This window comes from Argopecten irradians, chromosome 6 (assembly GCF_041381155.1).
Source record: "Argopecten irradians isolate NY chromosome 6, Ai_NY, whole genome shotgun sequence".
NCBI lineage: Eukaryota > Metazoa > Mollusca > Bivalvia > Pectinida > Pectinidae > Argopecten > Argopecten irradians.
The window spans coordinates 39,324,716-39,344,153 of NC_091139.1; the positions used below are offsets into that span (position 1 = coordinate 39,324,716).

At 35.6% G+C, this 19,438-nt stretch overlaps 1 protein-coding gene across 1 annotated transcript in view; it reads right to left on the minus strand.

Annotated features, from left to right (window-relative positions):
• The window catches only part of LOC138325843 (regulator of telomere elongation helicase 1-like), a 44,342-nt gene that overhangs the window by 22,456 nt on the left and 2,448 nt on the right, over positions 1 to 19,438 (minus strand). Inside the window, exons 2-19 of the mRNA XM_069271785.1 lie at positions 17,682 to 17,826; positions 17,068 to 17,293; positions 14,140 to 14,224; positions 13,891 to 13,972; positions 13,542 to 13,602; positions 10,903 to 10,987; positions 10,189 to 10,273; positions 9,700 to 9,765; positions 9,136 to 9,289; positions 7,388 to 7,426; positions 7,026 to 7,101; positions 6,710 to 6,810; positions 3,392 to 3,450; positions 3,132 to 3,206; positions 2,689 to 2,767; positions 2,162 to 2,294; positions 1,897 to 2,010; positions 1,298 to 1,338 (exon numbers count right to left, since the gene is read on the minus strand). Of these exons, the coding sequence (XP_069127886.1) occupies positions 1,298 to 1,338; positions 1,897 to 2,010; positions 2,162 to 2,294; positions 2,689 to 2,767; positions 3,132 to 3,206; positions 3,392 to 3,450; positions 6,710 to 6,810; positions 7,026 to 7,101; positions 7,388 to 7,426; positions 9,136 to 9,289; positions 9,700 to 9,765; positions 10,189 to 10,273; positions 10,903 to 10,987; positions 13,542 to 13,602; positions 13,891 to 13,972; positions 14,140 to 14,224; positions 17,068 to 17,293; positions 17,682 to 17,783 (1,663 nt within the window). The 5' untranslated portion in view covers positions 17,784 to 17,826. The remainder of the gene's footprint in view (positions 1 to 1,297; positions 1,339 to 1,896; positions 2,011 to 2,161; positions 2,295 to 2,688; positions 2,768 to 3,131; positions 3,207 to 3,391; positions 3,451 to 6,709; positions 6,811 to 7,025; positions 7,102 to 7,387; positions 7,427 to 9,135; positions 9,290 to 9,699; positions 9,766 to 10,188; positions 10,274 to 10,902; positions 10,988 to 13,541; positions 13,603 to 13,890; positions 13,973 to 14,139; positions 14,225 to 17,067; positions 17,294 to 17,681; positions 17,827 to 19,438) is intronic.

Consider the following 19,438-nt stretch of genomic DNA (forward strand, 5'->3'; position numbering starts at 1 on the left):
AAGCAACACACCCCACCCGGTAACATTATACTGACAACAGGCGAACCAGTCGTCCCACTCCCCGTTTGCTGAGCGCTAAGCAGGAGCAGAAACTACCACTTTTATAGACTTTGGTGTGTCTCGGCCAGGGGACAGAACCCAGAGCCTTCCTCACAGGGGCGAACGCTCAACTCAAGGCCAAAAGTGAGGCGGTGCCAAGAGAGGCATTAGGAAAGATGAAGTCGGTTAGGAAGAAAAGAAAAGATAAGATCCTAAATTTAGTCACCTTTTACGATCATGCAATAGGGGCAGCAGGTACAATTCTAACGCCCTACCTGCAGGGCCAAAACGCGGAATTTTGGCATTTCATGCTAGCCTGTTTGTTTACCATGCGTACACAAAATGGCGGACGGTGCTTTCGATCGCTACTTTCGTTTTGTGGCAGATGGGAATTACCAACAAGAGCACAAAATAAAATGCTTAGAAATGATAACATTCCTGTTATTTAGGAACCTTTATCATAGATATACAGTAAGTAATCATAAAACCTATATAGACATCGCTAAAATGTTGTTGCCAGTTAGTCTTCATCCATACACGTGTGTGGGGCATTCAAGTGACACGTTTTATTTTGAATATGGCGTTCTCGCTATTTCTATGTGTAAACACTTGGCAAAGAGGTCCTAAGTTGTCCAATGCAACAAATTTAGTGCTTATAAAAGCTGATCGGGTATCTGTTAAGCATCAGATTGATGTGAAACAGTATTTTTTTAGCGTCTGCAAAGACAAATCGTAACAATCTGGCACAAAAATTGTATGAAATTAGTTGATTTTTTCAGCAAAAAACGTGGGGGCGCCCTTATTAGAGGAGGCGCTCTTAATAGGGAAAATACGGTATATAATACAACCAAATTTCTCAACTGCAGCACACTTTATAATATTAGAAATAAATTCATTTGTTATACAACAAACATGTTTTATAAAACTTATTCTTGTGTCCGTTCACCTTACTTTTCTTAGCAATTGAACACTTATACAGTGAATTGATTATCGAATCAGCTCTATCTTTATGCTTTCAGCAAAAGTGAATAGTCAAAAACTAAAAACTTAAAACTTATTTTGGGATCAGAATATTTTTTCTGGGGCTCATTTTTATTCAGAAGAAGCTGTAGAAAGATTCTAGCCTATTTTACATCTGTGACCTTGAAAAATGTCATGGTCCTTTCTTCAGGCCAAATTATATCAGTTGGCTTCATGGGAAGTAATGTGATGCAGTTCCTACTATAAGGCACAGTGATGTGTTGTGTTTGTTACTCACCTATTACATTCCCAAGGGAAGACTGGTAACTTGGCTTAAATCTACAACACAAACATACAACCGGTAACTCGGCTTAAATCTACAACACAAACATACAACTGGTAACTCAGCCTAAATCTACAACACAAACATACAACTGGTAACTCGGCCTAAATCTACAACACAAACATACAACTGGTAACTCGGCCTAAATCTACAACACAAACATACAACTGGTAACTCGGCTTAAATCTACAACACAAACATACAACTGGTAACTCGGCTTAAATCTACAACACAAACATACAACTGGTAACTCGGCTTAAATCTACAACACAAACATACAACAGCATCCTCAACACTTCTGTGAAATTTATAAGTAACACATTGCTGCAGTTGGAACATTCTTGGTTCAAGGTGAAAATGCCCAACTCTTCTTCCAGGCCAACTTACCTTGTTTCATAGTTAGAGTTGAGTACCACTCCATTTGGACCTATCTATACCTAGCTCTCCTACCAGGACAACTTATCTTGTTTCATAGTTTGAGTTGCGTACCACTCCATCTGGACCTTTCTGTAGACTCCCTATCTATACCTAGCTCTCCTACCAGGCCAACTTACCTTGTTTCATAGTTAGAGTTGAGTACCACTCCATCTGGACCTTTCTGTAGACTGCCTATCCATACCTGGTGCTTTTCTATCACATGAGGATTTTCAAGTCTCAAAGGAAATGGACTGAAAAAGACAGATTCATTAATGCAATGCTTATTAGTGAACCAAAGTCTAAGCTGTGAACGAAAACTATCAGCCATATTTTAGCTCTTTCCTTACTCATATATATATATATCAGACTATAACATGTATTACTGAATGTTTCTGTACCTACATCTGCATTTCTGCCGTGAAGGAAGTGATTGGTGACAGAGTTCCACTGGTTAGGATGATATTCTTTACTCCATGGGCTACTAGGTCCAGCATACTGTGTCCCGGACTGAAGCACCAGTAACTCAGAGTACGACCTACACAACAACTGTACAATTACAGACATCTAGAAAACTCTGGGCCTATTAGTTATCTATATGAAGTCATTTAGAGACCCATTTGACCCCAGTGACCTTGAATAAAGGTTGATGATCATTCATTTAAACAGATAACTCTTCAACCAAGCAGACTATAGGCCTAATATCAATGCCTGACTTGAGACTAAGGAAACAGTCCAAAGTCCAAAACCATCTTTAGTTTTGACTAGCCAATCAATGATGACCTTACAAACAGTTAGGTCACATTTGATTGTCATAGTAAGAGACTAAGGCTTGATAAAAATAGCTGATATGTAAATGGCCTAGATCCTGTGTATGTCAAACAGCAACTAATGATATAACATGTATCTAAATCTTGTTAAACCTTACTTGCCTTGTTTTTCTGCTGCCTTGCTCCATAAATCTGCCTTCTTCCCAAATTTTTTATCAGTCTTAGTTTCTTGTAAATGCACCTTTAGAGAACAAAATGAGTGAAGTATTCAAAAGGAAAATACACATCACGTACAGATATTTTCAATGAACGACTTAGTCAAAGATCATTGCCCAAAGAGTTTCTGTATCTTTCAAGAATTGATGGATAGCCAGCAGTCAATCAAACCGACTGGGTACCACATGTGACTTTGTATTTTGTATGGCGCATGCTAGAACATTGAATAGGTACATATGTGTTTGCAAGCATGAGGCGTGGTTAACACTGCCTGGCGATTGGTCAATTTCCTTCAACATGTTAGTATCTATTTTCTTCATAATCATAGCACCAGCTACAAGAAGCTGTACACAGAGGAGCTAAAGGAGGTATAATAAAGAGCTGTCTACCTTATAATACTTAGATATGGACTGCTTGTGATTGTGTAGAGATTCACTGAGGCCAGTCTCCCGTGAGAACACAATCTGAAAAAAATTAAGTTGAAAGCATCTTAGTGAAAACCTTTCTCATTTTGAACACATTTCAAAATCTTGTAATTTTGAAGGTAAAACAGTAATCAAGTTCATTCAGGTACACTAGGCCTATTGACGCTATAGTTCTCACTCAGATGTATGAATTACTACCAATAGTTTTGGCTGAATGCTATTACCTTTAAAACATCAGCTATCTTGGACAAGCCTGCTGCCTTAGTGGTGAACCCTGCGGAAGCTAGAACACAAAACAAATTGACAAATGTACAGGATAACACCATGTCTGGGTTTGGATTTTATTATATTAAGAGCCATTTAAGAATGTGCTAGATTAAGAAAATGGTAAGGAACCAGAGTACCAAGGGGAAAACCATCAATCTATGCTCAGAAATTGGTATTAAACTGATTTTTTTCTTCATTTTCTGAATCTTTTGATAAACTGTGAAAACATCACCTGAAGCGTCTATAGCTGATAATAACTTTACAAAGAAGGATGCCTGTTGGCAATGTTGCATTCAAAGGAGTAGATATGATAGGACCAGTATTTGGCCTTATCAGGCCGAAAAAAATAAACTCTGATCCCCATCAATTTCATATCAATAAATACTCACATACTTGCCATTCATCAAAACATAACTTTTTATAACCATATTCACGATGTGTCCCACCTATGACGTCATCAAATTGATGACTTTCCTCTTCTCGCCAAATTTTGCTAGAAATTCATCATCTTTAGGTAAGAAAAGGCTTGAAATGGATTTGGCCGCCACCTTGGAGCAATTTTACATTTTGCATGGATATGCGTACATACATGATACACAACATGTGAAAATTTCTTTCTGCTCCACGAAGGCGGCCACATTCATTTTTAGAGAAAACCACTCAAAAAGTATGATTTTTCAAGGATTTTTGTGAAAAATGGCGGGAAACTGCATATTGATGACGTCATAGTGAACATAATTGGCACATGCGGGATATTTTCGAGATGTAATGTGTTAGCAAATGTATTCAGCTGTTACATGGCAAAATATGTTGTTCTTTACTGGAGAATTAATTTTGAGGCCATATTCGAGTCTTAACGTACCTTCTCCTTAGTCCTAATAAGGAATATGCCTATTACTACTTTCTGAAGAATTGTGGCAATAAGCTTTCATAGATTATCATATATGCATTTGAGAATCTGTGAACCATGTTGTTTCCATTTATATAAATTACCATTAGTCCAAATTGTAAAACAAGTGGCAATAAGCTTCCATAGATTATCATATATGCATTTGAGGATCTGTGAACCATGTTGTTTCTATTTATATAAATTACCGGTAGTCCAAATTGTAAAACAAAGTCCATAAAGAATCTGCTTTTGAAATTTTACAAAATATCCTGTAAACAATCCATCCATTAAGTTGTTTTTCATTATTTAATTAGCTCAAAAAAAAACCAACAACATACAAGAATTCCACGGAAGTGGATGTGTCGTCTGCACAGCATCACAAAAAATAGTTATTTACAGTTGAAAATATTGTTAATAACTTAGGTGAAGAAATCAAGTTCAATAACTCTTGCAAATATTGATGGATTAGTATCAAATCCATCTAAGATCTCATTGATATAAAGCAATATACCAAATTTGGTTGGAGTCGGACAATAAATACTAATGTTTTCAAGCGGAAGCCATGTTTCAACTATTTTAAGGTCCCGTAACTCTTGCAAAAATTGACAGATTTTGACCAGTATCGAACCCATCTAAGATCTCATTAATATAAAGCAACATACCAAATTTGGTTGATATTGGACAATAAATATTTAAGTTATCGAGTGGAAACCATGGATTTTTCTGTTTTGATGATTTTAAAGTCCCGTAACTCTTGAAATATTGAAGGATTTTGACCAGTATCGAACCCATCTAAGATCTCATTAATATAAAGCAACATACCAAATTTGGTTGAGATCGGACAATAAATATTTAAGTTATTGAGCGGAAACCATGGATTTTTCTGTTTTGATGATTTTAAAGTCCCGTAACTCTTGCAAATATTGACGGATTTTGACCATTATCAAACTCATCTGAGATCTCATTGATATAAAGCTATATACCAAATGGTTAAAATCAGACAATAAATACTTCAGTTATCGCAGGGAACAGTTTCCCCGACGCCGACGACGACATAGTGATACCTAAGTGTCGCCCTTGCGTTGCAGGCGACACAAAAACTAGAAATATGTCTGTTAGACATTAAGTGTTCGCTAATTACTTCCTAAAACCTTAATTTCCAGAACGATATGCATCTAAAAGTATAAGGTTTCTGTGGTGAGATATTTTGCTCGTACAAAACTATAACACCTACATAATGTGATTTATAAATAACCCGCAGATATACATATATACTCCTCACAAGCCTATATGAATAATCTCCGCAACAGGTGTACGTACGTAGCACTATCGATCAGTATCCTTGGGAGATGGTTTATGTCCTTGATGTATTGTAATAAATAATTTTCTTTAAATTACATCATCAGAACTATAAATGTGAAATTACTTGATCTGAACATTGTTAATTGTTACATAGAAGTTTATTTGTGATCTTATAGATATTGATACCGTAGACTTGTTTCGCTGTTCAAAATAGTCTTCTGCTACAGTACTGTCCAATCTCTGTGCACGTGGTGACTTACCTGTGTCATGCTTGAATGCCTTTCTGAGTACGTCGGATCTAGAGCTCAGGCACCCGGACTGATATTGTATAATGTTTTTTTTATTCTGTTTCTCTTACGCAAGGCTGGGTGATTTTATAAATATTTATTAGAACCGTAGCAACCACAGTCTATGGTCACTGGGGCTAGTAAGCGATAGTACAACGTAAATGTATACCTAGGACCAAGGATGATGTGAAATAAATTAAATATATTCTGCTGAGTAAAACAGTAAATGTCTTTCATTTCAACAAATTTTATTGCAAATAATATGCAAATGGATTTGGCAACAGGCAGTAAATGTCTTTGGTCGGTACTAAAAGTTATCCGTTTTGTCACTTTCTTATATTGACTACATATACCTTATTCGCATTGTATTGTTCCGGAGGCATCCAAAGTCGATCAGATGCTTAGAATATCGTGACTGATGCAAGAGATTGTATGATATGCCGCTTGAAGTTTACACAAAACCAATGTGTTTAGCACTGTTTTATGTCACTGTTGTTAATTTATAGAAGAACAAAGCTGACAGGTATATCTTATTTTTGAAAGGTTGGTGTCACTAAATCACAGGGAAATCTATTAAACGGTATAAGACGGTATCACGTGTGCAGTTGGAACCAGCGCATAGCGGATGTACACAGACTCCACACACGACAGGGATGTACAATAAGGAACTTAGGAAAACCTACATATGAAATGGAAGAATGAAACCTTCAGAAATACATGAGAAATACTGTTTACAGATGAACAGACAAACTATCAATAATTATCAACAGTAACTAGTGAGGTGTCATTACACTTACTGTCACTGGTGAGGTAGTTGATCATCTTATCCAACAAGTCAATGAAGAAATTCTTAGTCTCAAAACCTATGCTGACTTTTGACAGAAACTCAAACATGAACCTAGAAAATAAACAAACAGGATATTATAATACATGTTTTATCAATTATTGTAAATGTATAAATTTTACACAAGGGGAGAATTTACGCTAATTACTCAAGGACATTTGGAACATCCGCAAAATACAGCTTACATACATAGGGTCAGAAGAAACTCAAGGAAGATTTTTTGAGATATAGTGATGACCTGGTTCACTTAGCCTAGTTTTGTTACCTACATGCCGGGGTGAGTAACACCTGAGCCCGAACCAATGTCCAAACTGTCTAGGTTGTCTTCTAAGTCCTTTAGTGTGGCTGTAACAGGAGAAAGCAAGACATATCTATCTATATCAATTAAATTAAGATAATGATACCAAAGCAGTAGGAAAAGTAACCTCTGACTGTCACTTTCCTCGACAGTCATTGAAGGCAAGAAAAAAATTGTTCATCTGCTTCCTTGATTCGTCTTTGTTTGAGTATTAATTTCTTCTACCCCTTTGTTAATTTTTTTGTACGCCCAGGGCGCTGATTACGTTGAGTATGTTATTATGGAACAGTAAAAAATACTTTTACAATGCTAACCTTATTATGATATGCTTACATTTCATTCTCAGAAGATCCTCAAGGTTGAACTCGGGTTCTGTAACAAAACAAAAAGAATACCTTCTGAACAATAACACTAAGAACCTTGGGCCTCATTTGTAAAGTAATAAGAAACAAGAGGCCCAAAGGGCCTTAACGGTCATCTGACTACCTTGGCATTAGTAAAATTAATTATATATGGTGTCACTTTGTCAGGATCATTTTCAATTTTTTTCAACAAATTTAAACAAGAGTCCCAAGGCCTTAACATATAGGAAATTAATTAGATATAGTGTCATTGTAGCCATCTTCGATTTGGGATCAACCAGAAATGTAACAATACTTTGTTGAGACCATGTCAGGATCATTTCATGCAAGTTTCAGCTCAATCGCACAGGTAGAACTTAAGAAGAAGTTCAAAATGTGTTTTCAAGATGGTGGCTGTGGCAGCCATCTTGGATTTCAGATCGACCCGAAAAATAGCAACACTTTGTCAGGACCATGCCAGGATCATTTCATGCAAGTTTCAGCCAAATCGCACCGGTAGAACTTGAGAAGAAGTTCAAAATGTGTTTTCAAGATGGCGGCTGTGGCGGCCATCTTGTATTTAGGATCGACCCGAAAAATAACAAAACTTTGTCGGGACCATGTCAGGATCATTTCATGCAAGTTTCAGCCAAATCGCACTGGTAGAACTTGAGAAGAAGTTCAAAATGTGTTTTCAAGATGGCGGCTGTGGCGGCCATCTTGTATTTAGGATCGACCCGAAAAATAACAAAACTTTGTCGGGACCATGTCAGGATCATTTCATGCAAGTTTCAGCCAAATCGCACTGGTAGAACTTGAGAAGAAGTTCAAAATGTGTTTTCAAGATGGCGGCTGTGGCAGCCATCTTGGATTTCAGATCGACCCAAAAAATAACAACACTTTGTCAGGACCATGTCAGGATCATTTCATGCAAGTTTCAGCCAAATCGCACCGGTAGAACTTGAGAAGAAGTTCAAAGTGTGTTTTCAAGATGGCGGCTGTGGCGGCCATCTTGGATTTCGAATCTACCGAAAAAATAACAACACTTTGTCGGGTCCATGTCAGGATCATTTCATGCAAGTTTCAGCCAAATCGCACTGGTAGAACTTGAGAAGATGTTCAAAATGTGATTTCAAGATGGCGGCTCTGGCGGCCATCTTGAATTTCGGATCGACCCGAAAAATAACAACACTTTGTCAGGACCATGTCAGGATCATTTCATGCAAGTTTCAGCCAACTCGCACCGGTAGAACTTGAGAAGTTCAAAATGTGTTTTCAAGATGGCGGCTGTGGCGGCCATCTTGGATTTCGGATCAACCTAAAAAATAACAACACTTTGTCGGGACCATGTCAGGATCATTTCATGTAAGTTTCAGCTAAATGGCACTAGTAGAACTTGAGAAGAAGTTCAAAATGTGAAAAGTTAACGCATGGCGCACGGCGGACGACGACGGACGAAACATGATGACTATAGGTCATCCTGACCCTTTGGGTCAGATGACCTAAAAAGGGGGGGCATGAATCACCTCATTGTATCATTGAATTTATATTTAATTACTTTTCTCCCTTTCTGTTCCTGCAGTTGGTTGATAAAATGTACCAAAAGGAATTGCACAGTTTATGTTTTTGTTCAGTACTGTAAATTACAAATTGTCTACCAACCTTGTTTCATTAGTTAAGATCTCTGAGGATACAATACTAAAATTGATAAATTATAGTGGGTAAGCTCTCATAGTTTACCTGGCATGCTAGATTCAGTCATCTCTACTATACTCTGTGCCTCAGCCTGTGCCATCTCCACAAACTTGTCGGCCAGACGACAAACTTCCTCTATAGCTGTTGACAGATCTGCAGTTGTTAGATCAAATGAAGAGCTTTCTTCACAGATTTTCTCCTGTAATATCAGTGACATAATTATAGACATTACAGTTGTCCTTATATATCTTCTCCTTTTCAATAAGATTGAATAAATTAGTGGATATAATATAAAACTATTGAATAAGTCTCGTTTACATCAAATTGTAATTGTCTTTCTTCATTGGTATAAATTCATGCAAATTAACTGCGGTAGAAATCCACCATGGAGGAGGAAAAACGTTTGCAATGAAATAGTTTTAGGCACGAGGTGAATGAAGATGGTTATAGTGCTGTAAATCCACAATAAAGACGACACAAATAAAAGTTTTAGATACACTATGAAGAGATACACAAGAGCTGTTGATCCACTAAAAAGATAAATTACACTTTTGGATCCATATTAAGGGACAGATGATCATTGTAGATCTACTATGAAGCAATACTTACCAGGTTGTGAGCTTCGTCAAATATCACTATGTTACCCTGCAGCTCAACTCCATGGGCTTTCCTAGACTGAAAATAAACACATGACAATAAAGAGCGAGAAATGAACTATCTATCCTCCTAAATAGTAAATAGTTACTTAAACATCAGTTGATTTGGCATTATTTATACCGTCATAAATTGTGTCTTGACCTATTAAGTACAATGTAGATTATATAAATGTTTTTCCCACAAATCCGAACCTTTTTTGGAATTCATAATGGTCATAATCAATGTTATTAATAAATATTTTCAGTAGTAAATAACAGCAAACTGTTTTTCCCACAAATCCAAACCTTTTCTGGAATTCATAATGGTCATAATCAATGTTATTAATAAATATTTTCAGTAGTAACTAACAGCAATTCCTTATTCTATTCGAAAGGGAAACATGAAACATTGAAGATTTTAAACATATTCAAAGACATTCCTTATTCTGACACTTTCTCTCACCTTGGCATCTAATAGGTAATTGTAAGGCATAAATATGATATCAGCATCACTTTTCAGTTCTTTAGCCAGATAATAGGGACAGACTCTGAAATAAACAAAATGTACAGATAAAGGTCCTCATCACAGGTGTCGTCACACAATGTACATTGTTTCCTGCTCTTGCAGGTAGGTATTTTTAAAAGTTACTGCCACTGGTTTATGTTTTAAAATTATGTTGTTTCTATGAAGAATACAACATTACACTAATAAGTGCATATTACATATTGTCTCTAGTGACCAAAACAGTTGTACAGAGAGCGGATGTCATGTCAAGGCATTAGCTCACTTATCTTTCAGCTGGATGAGCTAACTGTAATTCAAACTTCACATCTTAATTATCAGCTCAATGGTACCTGATCTAGAGGAATTGGAAACAAGAGATCCCAGAGGAATCATGGCAACCACCATCGTTTGACTTATGTAGGTCAAAGAAAAGGGGACTTTTTCTCTGCTTTTTCTTTCTTTCTCTCTTCCTTTGAAGTATTTTATACACACAATGAAATTTGCATCAACATACATATAAAATTTGAGAAGGATCCCTTCAGTACTTTTTGAGAAATATCAGTAACAAGAATTGTTTACTGATGGAGGGAGTACAATGGAGGGACAAACTACGGACCATGGATGAAAGGTAATTTGAATGATGTAATATATAAAACTGGTTTTAACTCTTACTTGTGTTTCTCTCCATATCCAACCATATCTTCTATATCTACCACACTTCCAACTAACTGTCGAGCATCACTGTTTCTCTTGATGTCTGTAAACAACAACAAATGTCTCTGATTATGTATCTTTATTTTCTAGGATTCAGTATCCATATTGTAGATTTATATGTAGTTATAACCTAACTTTACCTTTCCTGTTCTTTTATTGTATATATTCTTATGCCTTTAATAGAATTCACATGTTTTAACATCAAACATTACTTTATTTTAAGTTAGAGTTCATAACAAGAGATGGCAAAAATAATGGCAAAATGTTTCAAAGATATAATCAAGAAATGACGTCTCTTTGGAAAATGAATTTATTCCACAATTTCTATAATTAGTAATGGACCATTGCATAGGGAAAACAAAAATTATAACTTCAGTAAGCACTTTCTTTAAACAGGCCAGATAAATCATTATATTTGGAAATAAACACACAATCATGTGCTCATTAGTTACCTATAATACAATTTCATATTTTTGCCAATGGCATGAACGAGGTATAAGCATTTGACTCGTTTTACTACGTTTTTATTATAAAAAATCAAAGTGCCAAGGCCACTCATAGATGCTATGATTGAAGGATCCAAACCAAATAATAAAGAAATTGGTTTTTCATTTCAATATTGAATTTAGTATACTTTAAGTGTGCAGTGTTGAATTTTGGAGTTTAACAAAAAAAAATTTACAGTATACCGTATTTATTTTATGATATTTAAAGTTTTTCAAGATTAATAAGTTGAATAACTCATTTTCCTGAAATAACTGTAATAAATTTTATATCTAAATTATTTCTGAAATAACAATTTCGACACCAATGAAACCGTTCAGAATCTGAGTATCATTTTTTATAAATCTTTTTTAATTACTAAATTATCAATTTCATCAATGTCTCTTCAAAGACAAAAAATAATAAATAAACATATCCGTATCTTAATATCCACTTAACGTTGAAGAATATTTTCGGAAAAATATAACATTGGAAATATTACCATTTCCGGACATGTTTTGGTTTCATTTTTAGAAACTTACATGGGTTGCTTTGACCACTTTTGATTTCTTCATGGCCAGATATTTTTGCCGAATAAAACGTACATTATTTCATTACGTATATCACTCGGATTTCTTTTAAATTCACAAGATCGCTAGCCGTTAACATCAAGAAAACTTCATGTAATGTACCGGACTTTAGCAAGTCTTCGTAAGCCTAACAGTAACTGGTTGGTGAGATATTATCGTGCAGAACATTACCGTATACCGTGAGTTGTGCTTTGCCGACTTTTGACTCATGATGAAACATGGCCATATACTTTTGCCAAGTAAAACGTACATTATTTGGTACTAATAACACTCAAATTTCTTTTGAATTCATAAGAACGCTAACATCAAAAAACCTTCATATAATACATCAGACTTTAGCAAGTCTTCGTAAGGCTACCGTACATTACACGACAATATAAGTTTATTTGTCACTTTAAAATGCTCGTACATATATAGATCTATATCATCATTATATTTTGTAAGTTTATGTTGATAAATTTTGTACCTTTCCCCTTTCAATATAACGCAGTTGTCGATAAACAAAAGACACAACTCCCAGTGACAGACACATACTCAAAACTATTAACTTTTACTGCGCAATAATACAGTGTATCATCGAATATAGTTCGTCAATGCAACCAACACAAAAAACTTTATAAGCGTTATAAGAACTTTCTTCTGTAGTAACCTTCAAAACATTTGATTACAGTAATCGATCAGTAACATGAATTACGTAAAATTTAAATAAACATACACAATCCATAATCCACCGAAAGTCTGCCATGGAGGAAGACAGCGAAGAAGGCGTTGTTCGTGATTTTTGGGAGACTACTATCTCGGAGTAATACCAATATCATAGAGTCCCAACAGAACACTTAAAACACTCCATCCATGGTGTATATGTATGTACAAATTCAATGACTGTGGTTTTGAATATTGAGGTTTTATTTTTCATACCATCAAGTATTCAGTGAACAAAACAACTTTTAATTTTCATCGCGGAGTGGTTCCATTGTTCTGATGTGCACAGGCTCGCCGAGCGTACCTAAAAATTCTGTTTCACAGCATCAAAAACTGTGTATTTTGTACCATTTGGAGGAATATCCCCAGCTGATCATGATTTCATTTTCAAATTTGGGAAAAAGATTGAATTTCATTAATTTATATTTGCATCTATCTTTTCACCGAAGCGAAGGATATTGAATTATCACATTATGACCTGGGACCTAACTATAGGCCAAGTTAAAACTCCTTGTTGTTAATGTTGATTGATATATATATACATGTCCCTGCCAGAATCTATTTTTATCAACAGTGATCTTTGTAGTTGATATTTTGACCCCAAATCCAATCCCAAGCTATGTTGCCTTGTAAGCTATCGTTGGATTTTCTGTTCTCGTGTTATAGTTGGGAAGCTTTTTTTTACCATTTGCAGTAACAGTCACCTTTGTAATTGACCTTTTGATCCCAAATGTGAAATTAACATCCTAATGGACAGAAGGATGGAAGGAGGGACAGACAGACATTACTATAGGACTCATGCACTTCTAAACTGTAACTTACCATCAAATTTGTTATAGTAGAAACATGTTCTGGCATTTACCTTTGCGCGGCACATATGGACCTAAAAGAGGAGAAAGACACAAGACTGAAATTTTAAGTCCAAGTTAGAGATTACATGTGAACTTTTTTCCCAATCATTTAAAACTCAAAGATTTTTGCAACACAAGGCCCAAATTAGAGCCTTTATTGCTCCCCTCATTTATTCCATAATTAAGATTTAGACAAACAACACTTTTCAAAGTTCAAAATCAGCCACATCAGCACACACCCTACTTTTGTTTAGATGAAGACGCTTTTAAGTAAAATGAAGATGTCATATTCAAAAGAAAATATATCGAGCGTGACTTACCTTATTAGCATTACTTAGCTCTTTCCTGACTTGCTCATGAATACACAATTGTTCTCTAGACCCGATCACGCTCACCTTCACGCTGAGTATAAGAATTTTGCATTATTTTTATTATCAGTTATTCCGAACAAAAGACAAGATTTAAAAGGTGCTAAACAAATTATACAAGTAATTTTAAATTTCCTTGATAGTAGTTAAAAGTCAGTAAAACCTGAATCATTGTTAACCCAACTTATAGTTCATAGTTACCTGTTGTAAGCTGTCCTCTTGAGTTCAGATACAGCCTGAGATAGCTGTGAATGAGTTCGGGAGGCATAGATTACTTTGGGTACAGCTATGTAAAAGAAAGCAATGACAATGTGGAAATATCTCCTGTACTATATGGCAAAAAAAAAAAGTCTGTTTATGGTCGTCCGACCCTACCTAGACTTTACCTCCGACCCTAAACTTTTTATTGATAAAAATTGAAAATCTTGTGATGCATCATTTTCGTTTGCGTCCGTGGTGAAGTCCCTCAACTTTTGGGACTTTTCAATCGAATGCACTCGAAAAATGGCAGTCATGACAGGTGAGCCGGCTGGCCAAACGCAGGCAAACTAACCAAGGTACAGACACAAAATGCCAACCAGAAATGACAATTGGATTATGAATGGCAATCACCAATTAATTAACACCTCAGGCACAATATTCTAGGTCCTGTCAGTGGGTATTTTTGGCATGTGGCTCACTTTCAGCATGGTATAGCTAGCGTGTTGTGTCAGTGCTGCAGTGCCAGAGAGTGACAGCGCTTAGTGTTGAGGTTTTGTCTGAGTAAAATATTGCTTGTAAAGTAAATATTTTGTTTCAATCCAAAGTTAGTTTACATATTTATTATATTTCAAACTTCTTTGACAATATGCAGTCTGCATGTAGATTATTCTGTTTATATCTACAAGTCTATAAAGCGAAAATGAAAAAGGCGAGTTTTTCCATTATTAAAGATATAGAATCTAACATATATTGCAAAATTGAAACAAGAAAAAAGAAAAATTAGAAGACAATTATTTGTAAAAGAGAAAGAGACAATGTATAGCAGCATGTTAAAGTATGGTGAACAATATAAACTGACTTTTTAATGCATATTTAAAAATATCATGCAAGTACATGTATAGGCAATAAATCTGTGACATGAAAATTATATAAATAATTAATAAAACAAGAGATCCCAGAGGGATCTTGGCGCCCACCAAAGAATGATCTATGTCTGACAATGGAAAGAGGGATCTTTTCCCTGCTTTTCAAACTTTTTCAAACACGACTACACATAAAATTTGAGACAGATCGCTGCAGTACTTTCTAAGAAATAGTGGTAACAAACTTCAACAATGAAATCCAAGATGGCGGCCGTGCAGCCATCTTGTTGACCAATCAGTTACAAAATGCAATATGCACAACTAAGGCCCTAAGGGAACCTACATATAAAATTTAAGAGACATCCTTTCAGGACTTTTTTTAGAAATAGCAATAACAAACTTTAACTATCAAAATCCAAGATGGCTGCCAGACGGCCATCTTGTTGACTGATTGGTCCCAAAACGCAATATGCATAACTAGGGCCCTAGGGGAACCTATGTATGGAATTTGCTTGAGATCCCTTCAATACTTTCTGAGAAATAGTGGTAACAAACTTCCACTACCAAAATCCAAGATGGCCGTCTGTCTTGTTGACAAATCAGTATCAAAACACAATATGCACAACTAGGGCCCTAGGGGAACCTACGTATGAAATTTGAGAAAGATAACTTTTGTACTTTCTCAGAAATTGCGGTAACAAACTTTAACTATCAAAATACAAGATGGCCACCTGGCAGCCATCTTGTTCACCGATCGGTCCCAAAATGCAATATGCACAACTACGGTCCTAGGGGAACCTACATATGAAATTTGAGAAAGATCCCTTCAGTACTTTCTGAGAAATAGCGGTAACAAACTTTAACTATCAAAATCCAAGATGGCCGCCTGTCGGCCATCTTGTTAACCAATCGGTCCCAAAATGCAATATGCACAACTAGGGCCCTAGAAGAACCTACATATGAAATTTGAGAAAGATCCCTTCAATACTTTCTGAGAAATAGCGGTAACAAACTTTTATTATCAAAATCCAAGATGGCCGCGTGTCCGCCATCTTGTTGACCGATCGGTCCCAAAATGCAATATGCACAACTAGGGTCCTAGGGGAACCTGCATATGAAATTTGAGAAAGATCCCTTCAGTACTTTCTGAGAAATAGCGGTAACAAACTTTAACTATCAAAATCCAAGATGGACGCCTGTCGGCCATCTTGTTAACCGATCGGTCCCAAAATGCAATATGCACAACTAGGGTCCTAGGGGAACCTACATATGAAATTTGAGAAAGATCCCTTCAGTACTTTCTGAGAAATAGCGGTAACAAACTTTAACTATCAAAATCCAAGATGGCCGCCTGTCGGCCATCTTGTTCACCGATCGGTCCCAAAATGCAATATGCACAACTTGGGTCCTAGGAGAACCTGCATATGAAATTTAAGAAAGATCCCTTCAGTACTTTTTGAGAAATAGCGGTAACAAGAATTGTTAACGGACGGACGGACGGACGGACGGACGGACGGACGGACCACGGACGAAAGGCGATTTGAATAGCCCACCATCTGATGATGGTGGGCTAAAAAAAAAAATATGACCTACCTACCCTATTTTTTTGGCCTCATGTGACCCTAAACAAACATATTTGTTTTTTTTGGCCTAAAGTTTAGAATACTGTATAGCATATAATAGACTACGAGACAATTCATCGACTATAAAATTATTCTCCATTCAAGGCAGTGTAGGACTGGAGTAGTTCATAGACATGTAGTTCATAGACATGAGAGGGATCCCAATACCCAACGCTGAAAACCATGTTCCAACACATTAATGAGTGCTTCAGCCCAATTTCACAAACATTCCTTAAGTTCAGGAAATTCCTCAACTTAACATTCTCCATAGGAAAGCATAACAGGGTAAATAGTTTATTGAAATTAAAGAGTTTCCTTAACTTAAGGAATGATCGTGAAACTGATGCCTGGTTATTTTAATTAAATGTAAATGTAAAATATAAATCTAATATTATTAGGGGGGATATGGTGTATTAACATATATGAATATGCTGACTTCTTACCAAACTGTGTCCCTCCCCATGTCTGTCCACTAGAGGCTTCCAAGCTCTTCACAAGGCTGTTGACATTCTCGGGTCGCACGGAGCCCTGGTCCACAAAGGACGAGATGTGGATCTGCCTGTTGAGTTCTGTCTGAGCTTTCCGTCCTTGTAGCCAGGCCAGACTGGCACACAACAAACACAATGTCTTTCCTGTCCCTGTCGGGCTCTCCAGCACAGCATTCTGACCCTTATACCAAACATATAAAATAACTTATTTCATAACTATTTGTAAAAACAAATAATAATTTTTTAGGGTATATTAGAGTGTTTTTCTAGATCTAGATGTAACCATATTCTTATCTACCATATTCTTATCTATTATCGGTATACATAATAATAATGGATGTGATACTGTATATCATCATAATAAACAGTATTCCATCCATACACTGTTTACTAAAACAAATTTTCCTATATACATTTGTAAACTATATTCCTCTACATGTCATGGTTGTTCACCAGGATTAATTCACTTGCAAAGACAACTGTCATAGTTTATTGAAATATGAAATGTCATGTGACAACTTTTCCTCCCTTCTAACAGTAGTAAGATATGATGATACTTGATATATTACCGTTTGAAGGCTTTCCACAACTTTATCCATATAGGCTTCCTGGCAAGCATAGGGGTCGAATGGAAAGTTGATGTGAACACCCCTCAAACTAATAGTGGGCATTATCACTCAGTTGGTTATCTCCACATTGTATATAATTACTGTTCTGAAAACAGATTTTATATTACAATTAAATGAAATTGAGCATGATTATAATTAATCCAACAATATCTAGATCACTTCTAATTAATTACTATCATATGGATCTATAACAAGCTCGCTATGATCAACCTCGACCAGAAAATGACCAAATCTTCTTTTTTGATTTCCAACAACCTAACATTAATGGAAGCTTGAATCTAATGTAATTAATCTAATATATACGGGTGCTTTTAATTGACCAAGGGGGTGCCCTTATAAGGGTTCATTTTTCTAAGTTCTATGGAAGACTACTATACTTAAAATTTAAGTAGTCTACAGTTCAAAGGAGATGATAAATGAACTTTCGTATTTTCATAAACTTAAACATCGACATCTTGCGTAACATTAACTGAAAGTCGTCTTATGTAATGAGCTGAATCTATAATAAGATTTCTTGGAAATACGTCAAAATCGTCCAATGGAATCACAGGAAATGCACCCCAATGCCAGACCAACATGAGTGGAAAAGTTAACACTCTTTCTACACATTTAAATCATGTATGTTTTAACTTTATCACAAACTTTACTCAGTTATAGCTATTCTATTAACTTAAATAGTTTTATAGCATTTTTCTTGTCACAGGCAAACTGATTGGAATTTATGAATAGTGCATCTAATATGTATTATTATCTAATTCATTATATATATTTCTTATAACTGTAGGAAAAATTTGTAGGTCATTCTGTATTTGGCAAATTTGTCATATTTGGAGCATATGAGACTTTCTAACAAGAAGCATCATGGCATCCAAGTGTGCTGTGTCGGAGATGTGAGCCATTCAAATGTGTTTAAACATAATTTACACATGAAGGTGGGTAAATAATCTTTTTATGTTAAAAATGTTTCACATTGTTTAATTCAATTGCAAATTTCCTTGACACGTGTGAATCGTAACATTTCCACCACTGGATGTTTTACAACACTACTGTCAAAGAGACGGAATCGTATATAGTTCTGACAATCGACAACCATCTGTCAAAAATCATCAGTCCATCTTTCAGATCAAAGCTAGTCATCGCAGCAAGACAATGGTAAATTGCTCAGTATAATTAACCAACATTTCTGTATCGGAGTCACTTGAAGTTTTGAAAAGTCACAAACATCTAGGTCATGACTAGTGTATGAACTATGAACTGATGAACATCTTTTCTTTTTTTTTATTTTTTTTTTTATTTTTCAGAAGTTTTCAAAATGTAAAAGTTACATAAGATATCAGCACACATATCATTCATTGTTTTCATTCACTCATTCATCATTATCATCATCATCATAGTACATATATTCACTCAATATACAGCGTCATTCATTAATCACCATATTCCACAGTAGCAAATTATTTCTGATTACCATTATCACACTCAGTAAACATCATCACAATAGTTACAGCTTTGCACACTAACATCATCACTCAGTTCGCATCATCATTACCATGATCATCATCATTGTCAAAATATCCTTACTACATCTATTTTAATATAATGATCAATAAATTTAAATCCTATATTTTGATATCATAATCAAAGTTATTACATGTCCTCTTATCCTCAAACATATATAACATTAAAAAATATATGAT